The sequence below is a fragment of the Heterodontus francisci genome, chromosome 17 (assembly GCF_036365525.1).
Source record: "Heterodontus francisci isolate sHetFra1 chromosome 17, sHetFra1.hap1, whole genome shotgun sequence".
NCBI classification, from domain to species: Eukaryota; Metazoa; Chordata; class Chondrichthyes; order Heterodontiformes; family Heterodontidae; genus Heterodontus; species Heterodontus francisci.
Window position 1 is genome coordinate 46,837,187 of NC_090387.1, and position 26,831 is coordinate 46,864,017.

The following is a 26,831-nucleotide window of genomic DNA, read 5'->3' on the forward strand; positions in this document are numbered from 1 at the left end:
TGGATTTTTAATTTATTTCTGGAATTGTGTACAATATTTTGAAACCACATATTTTGGTACACTGCATGGGGTTACTTATGTGCTGATAACATATATTCCGGTCATCAATAATAGCTGCAATCCTGGACACTGGTAGACATAGATGGTAGAAGGAATGTGGCTAATTTTGACTTCTCAGTAATATCTGTGGGACTGGGGGTTAGGAGACTCTTTTCAGTTGCACAGTTTTTTTTTTTTGCCCGAAGGATTGGAAGTTTGTTCCAATGCATTTTGCCATCAGTATCTTGTGAAACATCTGATTAGATTTCTTAACAAGTGCTGTTAAGCCATTGCCTACTTTTTAAATATATAAAATTATTCTGCATTACTTTATTAGAAGAGCAAGCGTGGCCATCAATTAAAGTTAAAATGAATTCATATGACTGATGCTGATGTCCTTCCTCCTGATGCCAAAGAATTACATGGGGTTGCACAAACTGTCAAGTCAGGCTTGTGTCCTTTAGCAGATAGTTGTTTAATGTCATTGACCAGAGGCCTGAGAAGAGGTTAATTGCATCTTACCCAAGGTATGGTGCAGGGACCTAAGACATCTAGTTTGGTTAAGTGTGACTAAAACAAATGATGAGCTCCAGTTAAATGAATATAGGGACCTTTTGTCATGCTTAATTTGGGAATTGGCTAGGAGACAGAGAATAGGGATAATGGGCATGCAGAATGTAATTAGTGGAATCCCCCAGGGATCAGTCCTGGGGCCTCAGTTTTTCACACTATTACCCAGTGACTTGGATGAAGGAATAAAGAACCACATCCAAGTTTGCTGTCCTGGGGCCTCTCAGATGGGGGCACTACTTACTGTGCCTATTAGCTTAGTATCGGCAGCAAACTTGGATATGTGGTTCTTTATTCCTTCATCCAAGTCACTGGGTAATAGTGTGGGCAAAACTGAGGCAGATGGAGTTCAGAGTGGGGAAATGTGATGTCATCCACTTTGGACCTCAAAGATTGATCGTAGTATTATCTATGGCTGCATCAAGCTGTGCATAGACCGTCGGTTCTGTCTGTCTTTGGCGTTGCGAAGGATGGGTCTGGCCGCGTTGCCACGGAACGCTCCATTCAGTTGGACTGCGTCATACCCTCTGTCCCTTGTGGAAAAGTTTGTGCAGAGAAACACCTTTGACCAAAGTCCATCAGACATGTTGTCTGCGTGTAATGTCCTCGAGGCCCTGCGGGAAAAGGAGATGGTGGATCCTGTCGGATGGTTCCTTGAGCAGACTGTCAAAGTCATTTGAGCAGACTGTCAAAGTCATTTGGCAAAATGCCTCATCACCAGAACTTTCCAACATGCACCAAGACGTGTCTTGGCTGGTAATGAGAAGGGCCCTCCCTGTCAGATAATTCCTTCACGCCCGGAATCTCTCAGCTTCCACATGCTGCCCTCTAGGCAGCTGCGGTGGGGAATGTGCCTTTCGAAGCAGGAGTGGAAAGAGATGCAGTGGATTTTGTCAAGGTTTATCCCGAGCAGCTCCATAACGCAGGACTCTGTGCTCTACGGGCTGTTCTCAGGATATAAAATGGAATGGCAAGAGTTGCGAGGCACCTCCTATTCTGTATTGAAAGAATCTGATCACCTATTGTACTTTCTGAAATATCCAAGTTGAATTGTTTTGTGATGTATTTTTTGAACAAATTTTAGGAATACAGTATATTTTTGGGGAAAATAATTCTAAATGGTGAGAAGCTGGGAACTGTGGAGGAGCAGAAATTTAGCGGTGTATAAACAAATCACTAAAAAAAAAACTAGTGGACAGGTACACAAAGCAATTTAAAAGGTTAATGGAATGTTAGCTTTTATTTCAAGGGGTTTTACAAAGGTAAGGAAGTTTTGCCACGGTTATTTAAAGCTCTAGGTTATACTGCATATGGAATACAGCATTCAGTTCTGATTACTGCACCTCAGGAAGAATATATTGGCTTTGAAGGGAGTGCAGTGCAAATTCACCAGAGTGATAAAAGGGTTATGTTATGAGGAGAGATTGTGTAGATTGGGCTTGTATTCCCTTGAGTATGGATAAATAATGGTGATCTAATTGAGATGTTTAAGATGATTGAAGGGTTTGACAGGGTAAATGGAGCAAAACTATTTCCTCAGGGTGGGGGTGCAGAACAAGGGTGCATAACCTTAAAATTAGAGCTAGGATGTACGTGGGTGATGTTCGCCCAAAGGGTAGTGGAAATAGGGGGCACTCTTCCCCCAAAAACCTATTGAAAGCTAGTTCTGGGACCTGATGGACTGCTCTGATGTTCCTTAACATCCTCCATATGCACAAAGCAGTCAGACATATATTTGTACCCTACAAATCTTAGTCATATTTGCATTGTCTTGTCAACTAAATGCTGTTATGTTGTGGAAAAGCTCATTGCATGTTGAATAACTGAAACATTAATCACAGATGATTTGTTTTAAAATGAAAAATTTAAACTAGACAACTCTCTTTCTTTGTTTTATCTCTTATTGAGCCAAATCAAATCCTTCCATATTTTGCAAAGTCCTTTTAGCCACTTTTTTTAGGTAGACAATGGCACATTTTTAAAATCTATCATAACTATCATGTGAAAATTAAATTTTCAACAAAATTTTTCAGGTTATCCATAAAGTTAGCCAATACCTCTTTCAAATGCTATTAATTTGCTTCTTCAAGCCCAACCTGTGGTACAGCTATCTGTTGTGCTTTGACTGCTGCCCACAACTGTGCTCCTTCGTATTCTTCTCTCCCACTCCAGATAAATCTGACCAGAGTCATAGCCTGGAGTTGTTACAATTTTGAAGGGAGAGGACCAGCCAAGGTTGATGAAACATTGCAGGGAGGGGTCTGTCTGAGGCTACTCTTAAAAATGTTTTAAAGCTTCAAAGAACACAATGTTAGGTGGGCTAAGCTGGTTAAAAACAGCACAATGCCAGTTCAGCTCAAGGAGACAAATTGGCAGCTGCAAGGAACAAAGAATGAGCCAGTGGCAAGTGTACAAATAGGGTTAGCAATAGCAAGTATAAATATTTGCTTCATCTTTTCTGACCCAAAATTTAAGAAAGATTAAAGCCACTATTTTCTCCTGGAAAGAACACAGCCTTTAAGGCCTTTGAATTGAGCTCCTGTGTGACATTCACAAATTATAAATTTGAGAAGGATGTTTTTGTTTGCAATAACTGTGAAATATGATTGTTCACAATGTGAAATAATCATTGCTGAGATCATTTGAAAACAAAGTTTTAGCTGCAGAAGGCTGCTTTTTAATGTTTTTGGCAGAAGGAAAATTACTAGAAAAAACTCCATTTAAATATTTAATTTGTTTTATTTCTTGTCCATTTCAGGTTGTTGCTCTTTGCACTTATCCAGAACTGATTGGGAATCCACATTTCCCTGCTGATGCAAAGGAGAGAGCCCAGCGTATCTTGCTGGACTGTGGAGGACAAAGTCTAGGTAACTCTGATTCATCCCATTTGTACTTGTATGTTCACATTTAGAATGTACTGTTCAGTCCTGAAGCGATCAGAGTGAGTGATAAGTATAAGATTCTGTGGTGGGTTAGTAGTGAAACTTCCATGTAAGGTTATAGTTGAGTGCTGTGTTTCAAGCCCACAGTCCAGTTTATATTATGTTCTAGTGATAGGGGATGGTAGGGGCGGGGGAAGGAGGAGGAAGAAATGGTATGATGGTATGTCTAGATTGCAACATGTCGGATAGGATCAGCTTGATGGGACCAGCTGGCCTTTTCCTTAACTGTTTCATATGACTGCTTAGCTGGCTAGAACTACCTATTGGGCAGACTTTAGTTTGTGTGGAACAGCAATTTGCTATTGGAGTAGTTGTTGATTCCGAACCCAAATAGAATATATGAGGTAAAAAGCCTAAAAGTTGAAATAGCTTGGGAGGAAAAGGAATTGACTAATGACCTGCAGTTAATCAACACCCAGTGATCATAGCTAGGGGTGGGTAGTGGGGGGAGGTTTTGATGGACTTGCACAGATAAATGACCTGCTAAGACATGACACTTGCAATGAGGTGTGGAAGAGTTGTTGCCAGCATTACTTGTCGTGGTAAGGAGAAGACAGTAAGGAGCAACATAGAAACATTTTTTGAGATTTTGGCCATTTGTGATCATCAGGTCAGAGCTGAGCACTTTTTGGTACTCCTAACAGCAGCTTTCATAGAACATAGAACAGTACAGCACAGTACAGGCCCGTTGGCCCACGATGTTGTGCCGAACATTTAACCTACTCTAGGATCAAACTGCCTACATACCCTTCATACTACTATCATCCATGTACCTATCCAAGAGTCACTTAAATATCCCTAATGTATCTGTTTCTACTACCACCGCTGGCAGTGCATTCCACGCACCCACCACTCTCTGTGTAAAGAACCTACCTCTGACATCTCCCCTAAACCTTCCTCCAATCACCTTAACATTATGCCCCCTGGTGATAGCACTTTCCACCCTGGGAAAAAGTCTCTGGCTATCCACTTTATCTATGCCTCTCATCATCTTGAACCCCTCTATCAAGTCACCTCTCATCCTTCTTCGCTCCAATGAGAAAAGCCCTAGCTCCCTCAACCTTTCTTCGTAAGACATGCCCTCCAGTCCAGGCAGCATCCTGGTAAATCTCCTCTGCACCCTCTCTAAAGCTTCCACATTCTTCCTATAATGAGGCGACCAGAACGGAACACAATATTCCAAGTGTGGTCTAACCAGGGCTTTATAGAGCTGCAGCATAACCTCGCGGCTCTTAAACTCAGTCCCCCTGTTAATGAAAGCCAACACACCATACGCTTTCTTAACAACCCTATCAACTTGGGTGGCAACTTTGAGCGATCTATGGACATCGACCCCAAGATCCCTCTGTTCCTCCACACTACCAAGAATCCTGTCTTTAAGCCTGTATTCTGCATTCAAATTCAACCTTCCAAAATGAATCACTTCACACTTTTCCAGGTTGAACTCCATCTGCCACTTCTCAGCCCAGCTCTGCATCCCGTCAATGTCCCGTTGCAACCTACAACAGCCTTCCACACTGTCCACAACTCCAGCAACCTTTGTGTCATCAGCAAACTTGCTAACCCAGCCTTCCGCTTCCTCATCCAAGTCATTTATAAAAATCACAAAGAGCAGAGGTCCCAGAACAGATCCCTGCAGAACACCACTGGTCACCGAGCTCCAGGCTGAATACTTTCCATCTTCTGCCACCCTCTGTCTTCTATGGGCCAGCCAATTCTGTATCCAGACAGCCAACTTTCCCTGTATCCCATGCCTCCTTACTTTCTGAATGAGCCTACCATGGGGAACCTTATCAAACGCCTTGCTAAAATCCATATACACCACATCCACTGCTCTTCCTTCATCAACGTGTTTTGTCACATCTTCAAAGAATTCAATAAGGCTCGTGAGGCATGACCTGCCCCTCACAAAACCATGCTGACTGTCTAATCAAACTATGCTTTTCCAAATAATCATAAATCCTGTTTCTCAGAATCCTCTCCAATAATTTGCCCACTACCGACGTAAGACTGACTGGTCTATAATTCCCAGGGTTATCCCTATTCCCTTTCTTGAACAAGGGAATAACATTTGCCACCCTCCAATCATCTGGTACTACTCCAGTGGACAGTGAGGACGCAAAGATCACCGCCAAAGGCGCGGCAATCTCTTCCCTTGCTTCCCGTAATATCCTTGGGTATATCCCGTCTGGCCCCGGGGACTTATCTGTCCTCATGTCTTTCACTTGGCTTTTGATAAAGCAGGGAGAATTAGCCAGCTAGCACAGCACTAGCTTTCTAAAGATCATCAAAAAATAGTAGCAGGATTCGGCCCCTCAAGCCTGCTCTGCCATTCAACATAATCATGGCTGATCTCTGGGGGCTTCATATCTTTTTTTTGAAAGCACGCTGGAAAACCCCAAGTCTGTTGGGAAACGGCTGTTCGCAATGTCAGCAACTGCCAGCTTTTAAACTTGACAGCGATCCTTTTTAAAAGAACTGACCAACCATCTACTGAGTGTTCCACTCTCTGCAACTGTGTGAGAGAGAATGGGGGGGAGGGGGGTGGGCAGTGGTTCTGAACAGCAAGTGGGGGGGGCAGGAACAGAGAGTGGGGGGGGGGGAGAAAGAGTGTGAGTGGTGGGGGAGGAACAGAGAATGGGGTGGGGGGGTGGGCAGTGGTTCTGAACAGCAAGTGGGGGGGGGGGGCAGGAACAGAGAGTGGGGGGGGGGGGGGGAACCGAGAGTGGGAGAAGTGGGGGAGAGGGGAGGAAGGGGGGGCCTGGGAGAGCGTGGCGGGGGAAACGAGAGGGAGTGAGAATGGGGAGGGGGGGACCAGAGGGAGAGCGGGTGGGGAGGAGACCAGTGGGAGAGGTGGTGGTGGGGACCAGAGGGGAAGGTGGGGGCAGAGAGAGGGGAGGGGGGAATGCTGGAGATATGGGGGAGTCGAGAAAGGTGGGGGAAAGTGGAAGTCATTTACTTACAGCACAGAAAGGAAGCCATTCTGTCCATCAAGCCCATGTTGGCTCTCCATGGAGCTATGCAGTCAGTCCCACTCCCTGGCCCCATAGCCCTGCAAGGCTATTTCTCACAGGTGGTCATCCACCTCCCTCTCGAAGTTATTGATCGTCTCCACTTCTACCACCCTAGTGGGCAGCGAGTTCCAGGTCATTACCACCCACTGCGTAAAAAAGTGCTTCCTCATATTCCCCCTGCATCATTTACACAAAATTTTTAATCTGTGTCCTATAGTCCTAGAGGGGAGGGAAGAAAGACCAAGACACACACACACACACACACACACAATCAAGGCCTCTCCTGACAGATATAAATCTCTCCAGAATACTCTGCATCGCTACATCAAGTGTGCGGGCAGAACTTTACTACTTATGCAAGCAAAAACAATGCCAGGTATGTCACTACATCTGTTTTCAATATAATGACGAGAAACTACGTCAATAAATTAGACTTCTCTTTTAAAGCTTCTTCACAAAAATGCACATTTGTTGGTGTTTTCGTTAAGATAAATTTTTAATGCCTTTACCTTTCAAAATTTGCTCACCGGCCCCCTGGGCCAAGCAAAAATTATAATGCGATCCTCCACCCGAAAAGGTTGGACAACCCTGATGTACGAGGACACCCAGATCCCTCTGTACCGCAGCATTCTGCAGTCAGTCCCCATTTAAATTATATTCTGCTTTTCTGTTCTTCTTGCCAAAGTGGACAACCAATTCTATTCTAAAACAACCAAGCTGCCATAAGAAATTGAAAATGTTTCAGATGTCAGCTCATGGCCTCATCTGTGTTCACAGCTGGGCCAAATAGGCCCTTAGTGGTTTACGCAACCAAATGTCATTGCATGTTCTGGGAAGCTTACAATAAAGTTTTTTTAAAATATTAAACTCAATATTTACCACATGGGCACATTTTAAAAAAAATATATTTTGTCAGGTTCCTATAGCGCAAGCCAGGGTCTGGATTGTATACGTCAAGATGTTGCAAAGTATGTGGAGACAAGAGACGGAGGAGTTCCTGCGGATCCTGATAATATTTACATTACCACGGGAGCAAGTGATGGAATAACTGTACGTATAACTGCGGTTCATTTGCCAAAAACAGGAGTGCAGTCACCTCTATTAAATTGTTTGCATTAAATAATTTTGGAACTGCTCTACTGACTAACTCTGTTTGTAAATCTGAGTCACTTTAATCGGTATCATTATGAATAACCTGCCTCTCCATTTTTATTTTATAGACCGTTCTGAAACTTCTGTTGTCTGGAGAAGGGAGAATGCGGACTGGAGTGATGATTCCAATCCCACAGTATCCCCTGTACTCTGCAGCCATCTCAGAGTTAGGTGCCGTCCAAATCAACTATTACCTCGATGAAGAAAACAGTTGGGGGCTAGATAAAAATGAATTGAAAAGAAGCTTGAATGCGGCTAGGGAATATTGCTACCCCAAGGTTCTTTGCATTATTAACCCAGGAAACCCAACTGGTAATTTGCGTTAACCATTTTAAAAATAAGGCACTTGCGTAACATTTGAAAGACTAGCACTTGGCAGATTCTAGGCATAAACTGAGGTGCTTTACTGATGGTAAAGACCAACATTAAAAACCTGTTTTTATTAATGGAATGCACTTTGTTTCAAGAACACAGCTTTTTATTTATAGTGGCAACCTGGCTCAAGTGCAGCACCTTCGCCTCTTGAGTCTGAAAGTGTGGGTTCAAACTGCATTGCAGAGCTTGAGCACATAATTTTGGGTTGGCACTTCAGTGTAGTACTGAGGGAATGCTCTAGGCTTGGAGGTGTCTCTTTCAGGTGACATGTTAAACTGAGTCCTGATCTATCTGTTCTGGTGGATGTAAAAGATCCCATGGCACTATTTAAAGAAATTCAAGGGAGCACTTCTGGTGTCCTGTTGACATTCCTTCTTCATCCAACACCATCAAAAGCCTATTAACTGGTCATTTATTTCATTGTAGTTTGAATTCTTTTTGTGTGGAAATTAGCTGTTCTATTTGCCTTTATAACTGTGACCCCACTTTGAAAAGACATTCATTAGCAGTGAAGCATATCTGTTTATCCTGAGGATATGAAAGATGCCACATCAATGCAATTCTTAACAAGTCTATCCCATAGATTGTAGTTGTCGATCTTGTACTGAGACATATAAATTTTCCAACTGATATTTTATTACCAGCCATAGCCCACTTAAAATGAAAATGGTGTTATTTTAACTTCAATCTGAAATCTGGTTTACAATGCCACAAGTTGGCATAGCATGAGCACGCCAGCCGCATGCGTATTCTCCTTAGATGAAAGACCTTTCGGGTTGATACTACCATCCGCACGAGAGGCAGAGGAGGGGTTGGGTTAAAAACGTAAAATCATTGAAAAGCAACCCCAACGCACTGCCAACCTGAGATTACGTGCTCAAGGTGCTTGTATTCCTGCCATTTTTGTGACAGGTTACGTGGTATATTTAAATCAGCCTCCCTCAGTGGACTGAGAATCTGATTTAATAACAGTTACCTGCTGAGTTTCCCAGGGTTTGAGAAACCTGACCGCTAAAAGGAAACCAGGCAGCCAGCCATGAAAGGCATTTTAGAGCGCTCCTTGTGAGTCAAGAGGAGTACGCCCCTCGAGCAACACCATGGGTCTCCTCGCTGCTGCAATCTGGTGACACCCCTCTCTCCTCCTGCGCAACTAACCTTCAATCTTAACCTCCTTCCTGATTGTCGGAGTCTGTTACCAATGCTCCCCAGTTGTGGCCACCTGCTGCTGGCTTTTACCATCTGACAGCTAGCCTGTTGATCTAGCCGGTTGGCAGGCAAGAAATGGTTTAAAAAAAGAGGTCCTGTTGTCAAATTCAGTAGGACCTGCACCCCCGCTGCTACCAATGTTGCCCCCCTCTCCCCACCATTTCCTCTCTGTAAATATCAGGGCCTTGTCTATGTAAAAAAACTCCATCTAGTGGCTTACTTGAAAACTGTAATGTTCCAGATGGAAGTATGAAAGTTCAGGTGACTGCTTGAATTAAATGACCACCCAGCTACCAGTACAGTATCATTCCTTTAATGTTTAGGCCGTCATAATAAGTGATGGGTGAATTTGCCTGAAAGAGGAAAGCAATTTCTGAATCAGAATTGTTCAAAAATGAGTTTTTATACAGGCAACCTTTTTTCTAACCACAGGGCAGGTGCAAAGCAAAAAATGCATTGAGGATGTAATTCGTTTTGCTTATGAAGAAAAACTCTTCCTTCTGGCTGATGAGGTGAGATACCTTGTTTGCTTACTTATGGAATCTATCAAACAATCTAAAAGCAACTGTGATTTTAATGAGGCAATGTCTTATTTCAGTCATGTACTGTTCAGCCTCAGAAAATAAAGTATACTTGGATGCTTCCTTTTCTCTATTCTAGGTTTACCAGCAAAACATATATTCAGAGGACTGTAAATTCCACTCATTCAAGAAGGTGCTGTATGAGATGGGTCCAGAGTACTCCAGTACAGTGGAACTGGTCTCATTTCATTCCACATCCAAAGGATTCACAGGAGAGTAGGTGTTTCTGTTTCAATCAGTATAATCAGACTTTTGTGGATTTTTAAAAAAGAATATTAATTTTTTTAACTTCACTTTGGGTTGTTTACTTCACAGCATTTATTCACTCAGTTCTTTGCAGAGATAAATTTCCTCTGGTGAGGGAATCCAGAAAAGGGGGCACAATCTTAAAATTAGAGCTATGTTATTTAGGTGTGAAATCAGGAAACGCTTTCTCACACAAAGCCGAATGGAAATCTGGAATTCCCTTTTCCCCCAGAAGACTGTGGATGCTGGGTCAATTCAAATTTTCAAAACTGGGATCAACATTTTTATTAAGGGTATAGAGGGATATGATCAAAGATGGGTAAATGAAATTGAGGTAACAAACACCCATGATCTAATTGGCAGAACAGACTCAAGGAGCTACACTACCTCCTGCAGTTCCCATGCATCTCTCGAACTTTTCCTACCCAGAATGGAAAGGTCAAGCTTCTCCAGTCTTTCTCTTGTATGAGACCTTCTTTTGGCTCCTCTATGTGCCATCTCCAGTGCTTGAGTGTTTTGTTTCTTAGCAATTAAACTGGATCCAGTCTTCAAGATCAGAGCGCTGCTCAGTTGAATGATAATCTTCCCTGGCTTGTATTTTTTTTAAAGCCATGTAGTTCAGCATTTTATTGACTTTTTGTTGATTGCTGCTCTGCATTGGTTGAACATCTTAAGCATCAATTCTAGTAACGCTGATCTCTTTTAACCTTTCCATAATTATTTCAACACTATTGAATGGAGTATGCGTTGGCCCTTTTTTCCCCTTCTGACATGCAATGCTTTACATTTGGCAGTATTAACTTTCAACTCACATTTTTCTGCCATTGTACATACTTTGTTCAGCTCCTTCTGTAATTTGAACTGTTTTCACTCCACTGCCCTCTTAGTCTGATTTAATTTGCATTAAAGTTCCAAATCCAATACTTTAATAATCCAAGTTCTACTCTCAACATTGAGCCCTGGGGCAGCCGACTTATTATTCTCCCTCACTGACAAAACTCCTCTGAAAAGTACCTGCTGTTTACTACCCTTCAGCTAATTCCTTAACCATTACCAAACTTTATTCTGGATCTTTGACTTTAAGTAATCTTTTGCATTAAATGTTGTCAAGTACCTTTTTAGGATCTGGATCTCTGCCCTTTCTGAGTCTTGGGACTAAATAAAACCTATCTCAAGGCTTTTATTGTTTTTAGACCTTTTAACCTCTCCGGGACCTGTATCTCATTGATAGTTATCCCTGGTTTGTCCGGGCATGTTGCTCATTTTTTTCCTATGAATACAAAGGGGAAAAGAATAATCATTCAGAATATTTACTATTGTAGTCCTTCTCAGTTGTGAGCTTATTTACCTCTTTTATGGTTCTCGCCTCTTCTCACTGCCCTTATTATTGTAACTAAAAAATTTAAAACTGTTTTGCCTATGCAAGTATATGGGTGTCGTGTGTGTGTATAGGTATATAATCTTCCAATCTTAGTATTATTTCTTTTAAAGACTGTCCATTTGCCTTCTACTACATTGTTGTTGAATATCCACTTCCAAACAGTTTGCCTTAATTGTTCTTTCATTTCATTGAATGAAGTACTTTTATGGTCCTATATATGGCTCCTGATGTTTTGGTATAATTGAATCTTTGACAATTTCTGTGGTTGCTGTGTCCCAGCAGCACTACAACTTCCTGCCAACGTAGAGGAAATTGATCGTTGACAAAAACCAAATCGAGCGAACTGTACTCGTGGCTTCCTTACTTGGGTCATAAAGCAATTGTGTATTATTTTTACCAACTCTGATTCAAAACCACTTGGGTTTTCCCACTACTTGATTTGAAGTCCCCCATTAAAATAATTTTCCTGTACTTGCATACCCATTTTGTCTTTTCATAAAGCAAATTCTCCTCCTTATGCTGACTTGGTAGCCTACCTTTGGTGTTTGCTTGGATTTTGTTTTTATATTTGAGAAGCTTAAACTTACATCTTTGGAGTATATAACATAATCCTCTCATGAGCATGTTGACTTGTTTTGTATGGTTCCAGTGGGGCCAGTTAAGCTCTGGAGGCTGATCAGCTGTGGGAACATTGCAGCAGAGCCTGATCCTATTCTCACCTGACATCCATATGATTGTTAGCTAGTAAACCATACTGAAAAATGCACAAGCAAAAACCTGGATGATTTGATCCTCCCCAGCCCAGATACCATGAACCAACTTAAGTTTCCTGTTAACATTGCCAACTGACCAACTAACTCGGCATAGACTGATATTTGAATTGGGATCCTCTGATGTTTGGCTTACTTGCATGTTCCCTGTGCCAACATTAATCTACCCCCTAAAGCAAAATGTATCTTTTGTCTTCAAGTCCAACATACTTATTGAAAATATTTTGCATTTTTTAAATATCGTAGCTGATTATCCTGAAGATTTGGGATCTAAGCGTGTTTCACAAAATGATTCATGTAGTTTGCAACAAGGAAGTTCTGAATCATTTTTTGGGCTGTCGCTATATAATTTATTCTTCCAGTCAACTCAACACTTTCCTAACTTTCCTGTATTTTAGATGTGGATTTAGAGGTGGTTATATGGAAGTTATCAACATGGACCCTGAGGTTAAGGCTCAGTTAGAGAAGTTGCTGTCAGTTCGACTGTGCTCCCCTGTCCCAGGACAAGTTGCCATGGATGTTGTGGTAAATCCGCCAAAGCCTGGTGAGGAATCCTATGAGATGTTTACAATGGTTAGTCACTTATGGTTTCTCTTGAATTGGCTCTGTTCTTTCTTCATTATTGGTGATCTTATCAGAATGGCCTGCATTTTACTCCATTTGCTTATGTTAGTGAATCAATATGTTAGTCGATATATGCATTAAACAGGAAAATCTGCCAGCAATTTCACTTGAATATGACATCATTTATCAGTACTAATTTGTGGTCAGCTAGCAGAATGTGCGATTCACACAGACAAAATTGTCATTAGCAGTATTCTTAGGGGATCCGCCCAACAGCAGATTTAGAAGGAGAGCTAATTACAATCTCTCCTATGATTTTTACCAATATCAGTGGAGATTAAAAGGTGTCTACATTTCCAGTATGCCTCAAAATTGTAAACTGCAAAATACCCTATCAGGTGAATATTTCCAGCTTTTTTTCCCCCCCTTCCTCCCTCCCCTAAAATGGTCTTGTTGATGCTGGTGCTGATGCTGGGCACCAGACACTCCAGTCTAACTATGAAGGTGATTCAAACTGCAGATAAAGGGTTATAGCCTAAAGAACCACATGGGGCTAACTGGTTCCCAGTTCAATCCTGAAAATACCCATTATGTTTGGTAATTTTGTGTTGAAACTCTTCATCACATACAAGACACAAATGTCCTTCAAGGCCCACTGAAGACAGCCATAACAACTGAAGAACAATGGGCGGCACAGTGGCGCAGTGGTTAGCACCGCAGCCTCACAGCTCCAGTGACTCGGGTTCAATTCTGGGTACTGCCTGTGTGGAGTTTGCAAGTTCTCCCTGTGTTTGCGTGGGTTTCCTCCGGGTGCTCCGGTTTCCTCCCACATACCAAAGACTTGCAGGTTGATAGGTAAATTGGCCATTAGCAATTGCCCCTAGTGTAGGTAGGTGGTAGGGAAATATAGGACAGGTGGGGATGTGGTAGGAATATGGGATTAGTGTAGGATTAGTATAAATGGGTGGTTGATGGTCGGCACAGACTCGGTGGGCCGAAGGGCCTGTTTCAGTGCTGTATCTCTAAACTAAACACACAACCCCCTCCCTTTGTTTACATCCTACAGATCTATACTTTCCTCAGTAACTACTATAAATATTGACCAAATCCTTGACCTCCAGATCAGATTAAGGGCCTAATTAAATGGGAATTATTTCTTTTCCTTTTGGAAAAATGTTCTGAATTTATGGGTGTCTTCAGTCTGTAGACACACAAGTTAATTATGCTGTGTCACCTGAAATAGAAATGTGTCATATAGCAATTTAATCATTAATGAGGTGTGTTTGTTTAATATGCAGGAGAAGATGAGGGTATTGTATAGCCTTGCTGAGAAAGCCAAGTTATCAGAGGAAGTCTTGAATACCATTCCTGGAATGCACTGCAACCATTTGCAAGGGGCTATGTATGCATTTCCAAGAATATTCATTCCTTCCAAAGCTATGAAAGAAGCTAAGGTTTGTAATTCTTGGAAATAACAAATATATAACTGCTTCTACATTTACTTATCATCATGACTACCGAAATTGTATAATTTTATAAAAAGGATAATTTTCTTACTCTTCACTATTTTTAAGCTTATTTGGATGAGTCCTTTTTTTTTTATGTGTTTGTCTTTTACTGTCTGCCAGACCAGAATATGGTGGGTGCGTGACCTACAAGTGCCATCTTCAACCAGTTCCCATGGCACTCCTATATAACTTCCTCGTTCCAAACTGAGATGCATCTTTCACTCCATGCTTCCCCATTGATCTTGCCAGACATTAGGACTGCGTAGAGTAGGATACAAGCCTGTAGTGATCTTTGCTCCATGTGCTATCCCTAGGAGTACAGTCTTGTCCTTTTAGGAGGAATATAAGTTGAATGATAACCCTGCTTGGTTATTGCTATCATCTTGGGCTGAATTTTACACCGTCCCGGCGGGTCGGATGGTGGTGTGGGGGAGGCATAAAATTGAGCAGGAGGCCTTCCCTTCCTGCTCCCGCCAACTTTACGGTGGGAGGGAGGTGGGGAATGGCCCGCCTGCCCCAGGCCAATCGAGCCCCTTAATGGCCACTTGCAGACCTTCGCCTGCCTCTGGTATTTTACCTGTGGCAAGTGGACATGCTGGGGTCGTGAAAGGCCGCCCAGCGATAGCGGCCGGCCTTTCTGCGGCCTGGGCCTTGGGGGGGGGGGGGGGGGGTGGTGACATGGCAGTCGGGCACAGGCCCGATTGAGGGCCACCCCTGCCTCCCAACCTGCCCCCGGGACCCCAAGTCTCGCCCCCCCCCCCCCCCAAAATGACCACCCTTGCCTCGCCAGCATGACCAATCACCCCCCGCCCCCCCCCCAACACCGGCAAGGCAACCCCAACTTAACTGCAGTCCCGGCTCCATGGCATTCTCCTCAGTCGGCGGCGGACTGCAGTCCCAGCAGTGGCTACTGCTTCTGGTGGTGCTGCTGTGACTAAGAGCTGCCAGCCCAATCATTGGCCGGCAGCTCACTGAGACGGGGCTTCCTCCCTCAAGCGGGTGGAAGTCCTGCCTCGGGACAGCTGAAGCCCGGGGACCCATAAAATGCGGTTTGGATCCCTGGGCTAGGCGGAAGCAGGTTCGCCACCGACTTTTAGGTCAGTTTTTTTTTTATTTCCAAAATATACTTTATTCATAAAAATCTGTAAGAATTACATGACAAAACAGTTCCAATCAGCACCAAGTCAAAAATTACAAACCGTGCAATGCAAAGGAGGTCAGTTTCCTTCAATACACTCATGAGTTGCCTCACAACCCTTCCATTTCATTTCTCGTGCCATATATATTTTACAGCAAACGAAAATTTTCCTGATACAGTTCGAGGGGTTTTCCATGGATCCAGCCCCTCCATTCAGCTTGGTGGGGGGACCTTACACAGTGGTCTTTCCCCATTGAGCCTTTGCCACAGCTGCCCCAAGCTTTAGTGCATTCCTCAGCACGTAGTCCTGGACCTTGAAATGTGCCAGTCTGCAACATTCGGTCGTGGACAACTCTTTGCGCTGGAAGACCAACAAGTTTCGGGCAGACCAAAGGGCGTCTTTCACCGAATTGATAGTCCTCCAGCAGCAGTTGATGTTTATTTCTGTGTGCGTCCCTGGGAACAGCCCGTTGAGCACAGACTCCTGTGTTACGGAGCTGCTTGGGATGAACCTCGACAAAAACCACTGCATTTCTTTCCATACCTGTTTTGCAACGACACATTCCAGAAGGAGGTGGGCAACCGTCTCTTCCCCACCACAGCCACCTCGAGGGCATTGTGCAGAGGGGTGAGACTTCGGGCATGCAGGAAGGATCTGACCGGGAGGGCTCTTCTCACCACCAGCCAAGCTACATCTTGATGCTTGTTTGAAAGTTCTGGTGATGAGGCATTCCGCCAAATGACTTTGCTCGGGGAACCATCCGACAGGATCCACCATCTCCTTTTCCCGTAGGGCCTTGAGGACATTCCGTGCAGATCACTGCCTGATGGATCGGTGGTCAAAGGTCTTTTTCTGCAGAAACTGCTGCACGAAGGATAGGTGGTACGGCACAGTCCAACTGGATGGAGCGTTCCGCAGCAATATGACCAGGCCCAATCTTCGCAACACCGGGGACAGATAGAACCTCAGCACATAGTGACACTTGGAGTTTGCATACTGGAGGTCTGCACACAGCTTCATGCAGCCACACACGAAGGTAGTCATCAGAATGAGGGCGACGTTGGGTACATTTTTCCTGCCCTAATCCAGAGGTTTGAACATCGTGTCCCTCCGGACCCGGTCCATTTTGGATCCCTAGATGAAGTGGAAAATGGCTCGAGTGACCGCCACAGAGCAGGAGTGCAGTATGGGCCTGACCTGCGCCACGTATAGCAACAACATGAGCGCCTCGCACCTGATGACCAGGTTCTTACCCACAATGGAGAGAGATCGCTGCTCCCACGTGCTCAGCGGTGGAGGGGACAAAGGATCGGTCAGCCCAGTTCCCAAAGAACATGGCCTCGCTCTTGCCGTGGTTAACTTTGGCTCCCGAGGCCAGTTCGAACCGGTCGCAGATGCTCATCAGTCTGCGCACAAACAGCGGATCCGAGCAGAAGACGGCGACGTCATCCATGTACAGGGAGGTTTTAACCTGAGTGTCTCCACTGCCTGGGATTGTCACCCTTCTTATGCTCGCATCCTTCCTAATAGACTCAGCAAAGGGTTCAATACAGCAAATAAAGAAGACGGGGAGAGAGGACAGCCCTATCTGACTCCAGATTGGATCGGGAAACTTTCTGATTCCCACCCATTGATTGAGACTGTGCTACTGATGTTTGTGTAGAGCAGTTTGATCCAATTGCAGATTCCCTCCCCAAACCCCATTTTGGAAAGCACGTCTATCATGTAGGTGTGCGATATCCTGTCAAACGCCTTCTCCTGGTCCAGGCTGATGAGGCAGGTGTCCACCCTCCTGTGCCATACATAGGCGATCATATCCCTGAGTAGCGCGAGACTATCGGAGATCTTCCTGCCGGGTACAGTACAGGTCTGATTAGGGTGGATCACCAACTCCAGAGCAGATTTGACTCGACTGGCTATGACTTTGAACAGAATCTTGTAGTCAACATTAAGCAGTGAGATGGGCCGCTGATTTCTGCCCTCTCCCCATTCCGCTTGTAGATGAGGGTGATGATGCCTTTCCTCATGGATTCTGACATGCTGCCGGCCAGGAGCATACTCTCGTATACTTCCAGCAGGTCCGGGCCGACCCAGCCCCACAGGGCGGAATACAACTCAACCGATAAGCCATCGCTTCCGGGAGTTTTACTTGTCTCGAAGGACTCGACGGCTTTTGTCAGCTCATCCAGAGTTAGTGGCTTGTCCAGTCTCTCCCTCATGCTGTCATCTAAGACCTCTGTGATAGATGACAGGAAGGACTGAGAGGCTCTGCTGTCTGTGGGCTACGCGTCATACAGCCTAGCATAAAAGGATTTGCTGATCCTTAGTATGTCGGACTGTGAAGACGTTACCGAGCCATCCTCTTCCTTCAGGCTGCTGATAATAGAGCTCTCTCTGTGTACCTTTTGGAAGAAGTAACACGAGCACGTCTCATCCTGCTCAATGGAGCGGATTCTGGACTGAAAGATGATCTTGGAGGCCTCCGTGGCAAAGAGCGAGGCCTGCTGGCACTTCACCTCTTGGAGGTCCTCCTTGACCTCGACCCCCATTGACTGCAGCCGGAGCAGATTTTGCATACTTTTCTGGAGTCGGGACATTTCCCTCTGTCTCTATCTAGCCCTCTGAAAACCCTCTGAGGATGAAGAACCTCTTGATCTCCTTGATCGCTTCCCACCACTGAACTGGAGACTCAAAGAGCGGTTTCACAGTCCTCCAATCTTTGTAATCCCTTTTGAGTTCCTCAACGTTCTCTGGGGTTAGCAGTGTAGCATTGAGCTTCCATGTCCCCCTGCCAACTCGTTGGTTGTCCTGTAAGTGACAGTCGGCCAGTAAGAGGCAGTGGTCAGAGAAGAACACCGGTTTGACGTCGGTGGATCCGACCGTGACAGCACGGGACACAAACAGGATGTCAATCCTGGAACAGGCAGACCCGTCCGATCTTGACCATGTGTATCTACGCTGTGCTCCGTCTGCAGGTTTGCTGAAGACGTCGTGCAGTTTGGCATCTTTTACTGTTTCTATTAGGAATCTGGACGTAGCGTCCAGTATGCTGTCGTCTCTGCCAGATCGTTCAGCTGCATCGATGATGCAGTTGAAGTCACCGCCCAGGATGACCGGCTTGGACGTCGCCAGCAGCAATGGGAGCTGCTGGAAGACGGTCAGCCGCTCGCTGCATTGAACTGGGACGTACACATTGATCAACCGGAGCATTGTTGTACATTACATCTGCTTCGAGGAGGCGACCGCCCACCACCTCCTTAACTTCGGAGATGGTGAAATTACCTCCCCGCAGCAGAATACCCAGGCCGGAGGAACAGCAATCATTATCCCCTGACCATATCGATGGCCCGTGGGACCACCATCGCAACCACTGCCTGTAGGTGCTGAGGTGTGATATTCCACACTCCTGCAGAAACAGTAGGTCGGCTTTGACCTTGGCGAGGTAATCCAAGGTTGAAACACATCGCGTAGTGGATTTAACATTAATTGAAGCAATCCTTATACCCATTTTTTAAAAGTTAGTTGTTGCTTCCCATACCATTTGTCCTTGCTAGTCCCAGTCCTTCGGGGTGTTCCTGCATACCCATAGTGTACACAAGCTGTTTCACGTTCGTTGGGCTCAGAAACCCCTCCTGGTTTTTCATGCAGGGTTTTTTCCGCAGGGGTGACATCAGGGGGGTCTTGTAGGCAGCAAGGATTGGGCTGTCCTCTGCTGTTCCCCTCTGTTCCTCCTCGAAAACATCACTGCTCCCAGCTTCCCGGAGCTGAGGTGCGTCAGACGTGTCTTTGCTCTCGGTGTCCCGGAGCTGGGATGTGCTGGCCATGTCGCTAAGTGTGGTGCTTTGGGGTTGGGGCATGCCAGGCCCATCACAGCTTCCAGTGCCCGGGGGTTGGGGGGCTTTATCTTCCAGCTCCTTGGAGTTCTGCCGCCTCTTTTGAAGGGGCCGTCGTTCCAGCACTTCCTCGTCCAGTGAAGAGCTGCTGTAGTCTGTCTCAGACGGTAGCCTCCTCTTGCCACTGGTTTGGGTGGTGGCCTGTTCCACTTTTGGAGGTCTTTTCTTTGTGGTTTTCATTTGTACCACTTGCCCCTGACCTGTTTGTCCATCTGCTGCCTCCTCCTCCATTGATTCTGTCTATGGAGGAGGGGTTTCCAGGCGCAGGGTAGGTGCTGGGTCTCTGGTTTTAGCTTACTCCCCTTTCTTCTCCTTCTCAGGTATACTTTCCTCACTGCGGAGAAGGTTGCTTGTCTCCTTTCCAGCACCGAACGCCTTCGCCGTACCTTCTCCTGGCCGTTCCTTGGACCTTGCCGCCTGAGCATAACTGAGGCAGCATTTGGGGCAGGTTTTGTAGAGGTGGCCTGCCGCACCGCACAAGTTGCAACACTTGCTCTGCTTACCGTCACCGTTTTTTTTTCCAAGGTGGCCTTTATACTCCAGGCTCCTTTTATATTTCCACATCGAGGGGGCCTTTATTCCTCAGGCCCCCTTTATGTACATATTTACAGTTTTAAAATAACTTTATTAAAACCAGATAAATAAACAAAAAAACTCAAATTAAAATGCCATTCTCGCCGTCAACGATGCACTCCAGTCCCTGCGGTGCCCACCGGTCGCGGAAGGCCTCAAGCGTACCGGCGGACACCGCATGCTCCTTCTCCAGGGACACCCGGGCCCGAACGTAACCGCGGAAGAGGGGCAGGCAATCGGGGAGGATGGAACCCCCGACGGCCTGCAACCTGGACTTGTGAATTGCCACCTTGGCCAGGCCCAGGAGCAGACCGACGAGGAGATCCTCCTCCCGGCCCAAGCCCCTCCGCACCGGGTGCCCAAAGATCAGGAGCGTGGGACTGAAGTGCAGCCAGAATTTGAGGCTTACCGTCACCGTGCTGCAGTTGGCTGCCACGTGACCAGATTTGCCACAGGTACGACAAACTCTGGGCTGCCCAGCGTAGACCAAGAAGCCTCAACTTCCCCCGATAGCAAAGCTGGAGGGAGGGTGGATAATGGCTCCACTGGCATCGACCTTCAGGGTCACCTTGACCTGCCGCTTGCTGGTCCAAATCCCAAATAGGTCCTTGACATCAGTGCTGCTGCCGGCCACCTCGACGTACCTGGCGAGAAAGGTGAGTACATCCACCACAGGAACGTGGGGGTTGTAGAGGTGAATTGTCACCACCTGGTCACGTTGTGACGGCAGCGTGAAGAGCGGCTCCACTTTGAGAATTGACAGTGGCGCCCAGTCCCCTTTCTCCTTGAACACCTTCAGGAACTTGATGTATCCCGCCACATTCTTGAATGTCATGTCGAAATATCCACTGCTGGGGAAACCCTGCAGGCAGAAGATGTCCGTAGCTTGAAATCCACAGCAATCGATGAGTATTTTCTTGATGAAGAAGGTGCGATCAACCGGTGCATCTCCTTCCTTGTCCTTCACCACCACCCGAACGGTGTTACGCACTCCCTGGCCTGAAGCTCGAAGATTGGTTATAGCCATTTTACTCAAAACCTACCCAGGATCAAAAGCCACTGATCATGGTTTCTCCTCTGCCAAGTAAGTACTGATAAGAACAGATACTGCACTTGATCTTAGCCATAAGGCCAAGAAGCGATGCTGCTGACTTGTCTCTGTAAAAGTGGCAAAGTCCCGTCTGCCTAAGGTAAAATTCAGCCCATTATCTGCTTGCTATTCAAACTTCCCTACATGTGTTTTTCCACCTCTTGGTTGTATACCTTTAGCAAAGATGCTTTTTTTTTTAAATATAGACGTGTAGTGTGTTGAAAATGGCACTCAAAACAGGTAATGTTCAGCTAGACATTTTAATTCAGCATTAGTCTAATGCATTTTGTTTTTAAAGAACAGTAGTTAAATTTAACAGTGTTTTCTATGTACAGGCTTCAGAATTATTGTATTTTGGAAATAAGTGGTGATGCTCCAGTTAGAGAACACTAATTTCGACCATGTAAATTGCTTATTTCTTGGATCTTCTTTGGAACATTTGCCTTTTGCAATCTGCATTTTTTGTAGCTTAATCCAGGGTTTGTGCAACGGAATAGTGCCCAACACTGTCCATACACTACTGTGTGGGTTTGGTCTCTTTGCCTCAGGAAGGATATACTTGCCTTAGAGAGGATGCAAAGAAGCTTCACTAATTCATTCCTGGGATGAGTGGGCTGCCGTAAGAGACCTTGACAGGATAGATGCTGAGAGGCTGTTTCCTCTGGCTGGAGCGTAACTAGGGTGCATAGTCTCAGGATAAGGGGTTGGCCATTTAGGACTGAGATGAGAAATTTCTTCACTCAGTGGGTTGTGAATCTTTGGAATTCTCTACCCTAGAGGGCTATGTGCTCATTCGTTGAATATATTCAAGTCTGAGTTCAGTCTATTTTTGGGCACTAAGGAAATCGAGGGATATATGGATAGGGTGAGGAAGTGGAGCTGAGGTCGAAGATCAGCTATGATCCTAGTGAATGGTGGGCCAGGCTTTAGGGGACTATGTGGCCTATTGCTACGCCTGGTCCTTATGTTAAATGGTGCATGGAATTACAAAAGCACAATCCTTCAGTGCACTCCTACCATATTCTAGTGGAGAGACTATATAAATTAGGCCGGGGTCCAGATACGTGAGGCTCTGGCCTTTTCATACCTCTCCACAGTTTCCACGGGGTCTGTTTTGGGATGGAACCTTGGCTGCTCTGCTTCAGAGGCAGGGGTCCTTGGGGGTGGGGAAAGTGACTCCTAGGCTCACAGTTCCCAGTCCACATCCTGGAGGAAGAGTGACGCACTTATTAGCTGTGTATGTAAGTTTATTAGCTATTGGTTGTGGGGTCCAACAGGGCTGTGACTTAAATCCCTGGAAAAAATTTGAGTGAAATTCTTCAACTTCCATACCATGGCAGCACCCCCTGCCCCGTCCCTCACTTCTTAAAAAGTACATCTTGCATCACACTTTGTGTCTCTGCTGCTCTATCATAGACTGCTCGTGGCATGGGTGCTCATCTGATTTATTTGAATGATGTTTGTGAGGTCAGAGCTAGGTCACATTGGCAGGGTGAGCAGCAGAGGTCCTCAATGGTGCATCCTGGCCCTTTTGCTGGAATGGACAGTCTGTTTTTAGGACCTTTGTTTGTTTTCTTACTGGGACTGATTTTTCTAGGCTAGGGAGGCAGTATTTCCCAGCAGCTGTTGGTTTCAAATAGATAAAATAGATTGTGCCATTGACTTTGGCAGCATGATCTGTAGTTTTCTAATCATTTGAGGTGGGGGGGAATTGGGAGTGTGATTGTTGAGTTTTAGCAGAATTCCCACTGATCTTTGCATGAATTGTACAGTAAAGGTCCTGGGATTTTTGTTGGACTGCATACTTGCAACAACCGTTCAGTTGGCTCACAAGGAATTGGTTTTGTAATGTTTTATTTAAGTTTGTTTTTAACTGTCCTAATTTAAGTTGTTCTTGGTTTAGGCCCATGGTATGGCTCCAGATATGTTTTATTGTATGAGACTCCTAGAGGAGACTGGAATCTGTGTGGTTCCTGGCAGTGGATTTGGACAAAAGGAAGGAACATATCATTTCAGGTGAAGTCTAAAGTCTGCAGGCATAGTAAAACCATGTGTCTGACTGCTGTAGAAGTAAAACGTTAATAGTTTTAGCTAATTGTATATTTAAATACTTGAACAATTTGAATTGTACTGGCTATTGTTTGTGTTTTAAGATGCGTGACTTCATGTATTCTGTGCACAACCCTTCTAATGGTTATGTATTACTTCAATAACCAGAGTTGCAGAAAACCATAAAACAGGAGTTCACTGAGACACCTCGAGTGCAACTAAAGGCATGTAATTGGAAAATGAGTTTCAATACAGATAATTGAGATGGTGCATTTTGGTAGGGTGAATAAGGAGGCCACATATTGCTTGGATAATACAACACAAATCACTAAAAATAGCGACACAGGTTAATAGGCCATCTTAAAAGCAAATCAAGCACTGGGGGTCCTTTTTAGAGGGATTGAATTGAAAAGCAGTTTAGTTGTATTAAAGTTGTATGGAACCTTGGTTAGACAACACTTGGTGTACTGTTCCCAGTTCTAGTCTCCAGATTATAAAAATGATATGGAGGCATTGGTGAAGAAAAGCGAAGGCTGAAGTGTGACTTGATAGAGGTCTTTATGATCATGAAAGTGTTTGACATGGAATGCGTAGTTTAAGTATTTCCACTTGTGGGGAATTCCAAATCTGAAGGCCATAAATATGGCCACATGTATTTATGTATTTGCACTGGCTTAAGCAGATTTCTGAATGCCCCCTGCTACTGCCTCCCCCGCCCTGCTCCGCCCCGCTTTGGAGGACAAGACACACCCAGCATTTTGTCTGGAATGTGTAATTTGATCCCGTCTGCTGTACAGTAATTCAATGCTCTCTGCAATGTGTAATCTGATCCAGTCATTGTCCGGCAGAGTTCAAACAAAGTACCATGCTACCACTCCTGATTTCAGAACAGATAGCACTCGCATGCTGCTGAGTTCAGATAGGAAGAGGAGCAACCATGTAGGAATTTTAACAAGAAGATGAGAATTTTAAAATTAAGGTGGTGGTTGACCATGAGCTAATGTAGGTCAACGAAAACAGGGGTGATGGGGAATATTACTTGCTGCAAGTTAGGATATGTGCAGCAGAGTTTTGGATGAGCTCAAGATCATTAGGGTATGGAAGATGGGAGGCTGACCAGGAGAACACTGGAATAATAGAGTCTGGAAAATGAAACACCAATGAAATGGTACAACCAACAGAGAATAACTTTTTAAAAAAATCTATTTTGGGATGTGGCATTTCAGGCAAGGCCTAGTTGCCCTTTAGATGGTGGTAGTGAGCTACCTTCTTGAATGGCTGCAGTCCTTGTGTTGAAGATACTCCCACAGCATTGTTAAGTAGAGAGTGTTGACAAAGAAATAGCAATTGTATGTCCAAGTGTGTGTCTTGAAAGGGAACTCGGAGGTGGTGATTCCCACTGACTTCAGTTTTACTAGGGTTCCTTTATGCCATACTTGATCAAGATGCTGCTGTGATGTTAAGGGCAGTCACTGTTACCTCACCTCTGGAATTCGGCTCTTTTGTTCATGTTTGGACCAAGGCTGTAATGGAGTCTGGAGCCAAATAGTCATGGTGGAACTCAAACTGAGCATCGGTGAGCAGGTTATTGATTAGTAAGTGCCACCTGATAGAACTGTTGGCAGCAATTTCCATCACTTTGCTGCTGATTGAGTGGCTGATGGAGTGGTAATTGGCCAGATTGGATTTGTCCTTTTTGTGCACAAGACCTATCTGGGCAATTTTCCAATTTGTTAGGTAGACGATGCAGCTCATTCTGAAGCGCAAGTCTTCACTGCAGCTGGGATGTTGTCAGGGCCTGTAGTTTTTGCTGTATCCAGTGCACTCAGCCATTTCTTGATATCACGTGGAGTGAATCAAATTGGCTCAAGACTGGCATCTGTAATGCATGGACCTTCAGAAGGAGGCGGAGAGGGATCATCCACTCAGCTGTTCTGGCTGAAGATAGTTATGAATGCTTTAGCTTTGTCTTTTGCACTCACTTACTGGGCACTGCTATGTTGAGGATGATGATGCTCATGGAGCCTCTTCCTCACTTTAGTTGTTTTAATTATCCACGACCATTCACGACTGATGTGGCAGGACTGCAGATCTTGATCTGATCTGTTGGTTGTGGGATTGCTTAACTCGGTCTATAGCATAATGCTTCCACTGTTCAATCATAGGTCACCTGGCCTGGAGGGATGCATCTTGGTTTGCTTGAGGAAGCTAGGATGAAGATAACTTAAGCTTTTTAATTCTCCTTGAATATTGGAGTGGTGCCTGAATACTGGAGGATTGTAACTATTACTATTCAAAAAGGGAGAGAAACCTGGTAACGGGCCAAACATCAGTGGTGGGAAAACTACTAGAAACTGTTGTCAAGGACAAAATTACTTCTCACTTGGAAAAGCATGGGTTTAATAAGAGGCAGCCAACACAATTTGTTAAAGGCAAATCATGTCTGACTAACCTGATTGAGTTCTTTGAAGTAACGGAGAGGATTGTTGAATGTAGTGCAATAGATATATATGTGGATATTCAAAAGTACCTCCATAATAGATTTCTTTGGAAAATAAACACGTCATTAAAGGAACAGTGGTATCTTAGGTGTGAAATTGACTGAGATAGGCACCAGAGAGTAGTGGTGAACAGATGTTTTTTTGCAGAAAGCTTTCCAGTGGGATCCCCTGGGGTTTGGTATTGGAATCATTGCTTTTCCTGCAAATAACCTGGACTTGGGTATAGGGAGTACAATTTTGAAGTTTGTGGACGACAAAAAACTTGGCAACGCAGTACAGACTTCAGGAGAACATTACAGACTAGTGAAATAGGCAGACAGATGTCCGATACAATTTATGTTGATAGGTGATGCACTGTGGGGATAAAACACATGGAGAGGCAGTATCATCTAAATTATACTATTTTGGGAGGGGTGCAAAGACCGAAGAATCTGGGCGTGCATATTCACATCATTTGAGGGTGGCAGGGCATGTTGATAAGGTGATTAAGAGAGAATATGGGATAGTTAGCTTTGTAAATAGGGACATTGAAGGTGAAAACAAGTTATGCTAAACCTTTACAAATCTCTGGTTAGGCCTCAGCTGGAGTACAATTCTGGGCGCCACACTTTAGGAAGTATGGCAAGGCATTGGAGTTGATACACAGGAGGTTTATCAGGATGATACCAGGGATGAGGGAGTTCACTTATGTAAAGTAATTGGGAGAAGCTGGGATTGTTTTCATGAGAGCTGAGAGGTAAGGGGAGACCTTAGATGTATTCAAAACTCTATGAAGTTTGAGCAAGGAGGGAGAAACTATTTTCTCCAGGAAATGGGTCGGTAACCAGAGGTCATTAGATTGAACATAAAAGAACTATAGGAGAAATGAAAAGAAATTTCTTCACGTAAAAGGTTCAGATCAGAACGCACAACCTGAAATGGTGATGGAATCAGATTCCATAGGCACTTTTAAAAGGCAATTGGACGTGTACTTGAAGAGGACTAATTTGCAGGGTCTTTAGAAAAAGGCTGGGGTGTGGGACTAAATTGGACAACTCTTTCAAAGAACCAGCAGAGGTCTGGTGGGCAGAATGGCCTCTTTCTGAGCAATAAGGTTCTTTTTTTTAAGCATACATGTAGTCCGATGTTGTAGCTTTACCAAGTTGTCACCTCAATTTCAGGTACGCTTGGTGCTGCTCCTGGCATGCTCTTCTATACTTATTAACGTAGCATTGGCCGCCTGATTTTTTGATGGTTTT

General features: G+C 44.8%; 1 protein-coding gene and 1 pseudogene across 1 annotated transcript in view; one reads left to right on the forward strand and one right to left on the reverse strand.

The window, feature by feature from the left end:
* gpt2 (glutamic pyruvate transaminase (alanine aminotransferase) 2) overlaps window positions 1-26,831 on the forward strand; it is a 69,177-nt gene that overhangs the window by 34,177 nt on the left and 8,169 nt on the right. The window contains exons 3-10 of the mRNA XM_068049374.1: window positions 3,368-3,476; window positions 7,482-7,615; window positions 7,786-8,029; window positions 9,731-9,810; window positions 9,959-10,095; window positions 12,675-12,849; window positions 14,139-14,294; window positions 22,947-23,059. Of these exons, the coding sequence (XP_067905475.1) occupies window positions 3,368-3,476; window positions 7,482-7,615; window positions 7,786-8,029; window positions 9,731-9,810; window positions 9,959-10,095; window positions 12,675-12,849; window positions 14,139-14,294; window positions 22,947-23,059 (1,148 nt within the window). The remainder of the gene's footprint in view (window positions 1-3,367; window positions 3,477-7,481; window positions 7,616-7,785; window positions 8,030-9,730; window positions 9,811-9,958; window positions 10,096-12,674; window positions 12,850-14,138; window positions 14,295-22,946; window positions 23,060-26,831) is intronic.
* LOC137379306 (U2 spliceosomal RNA) lies at window positions 20,966-21,096 on the reverse strand (annotated as a pseudogene).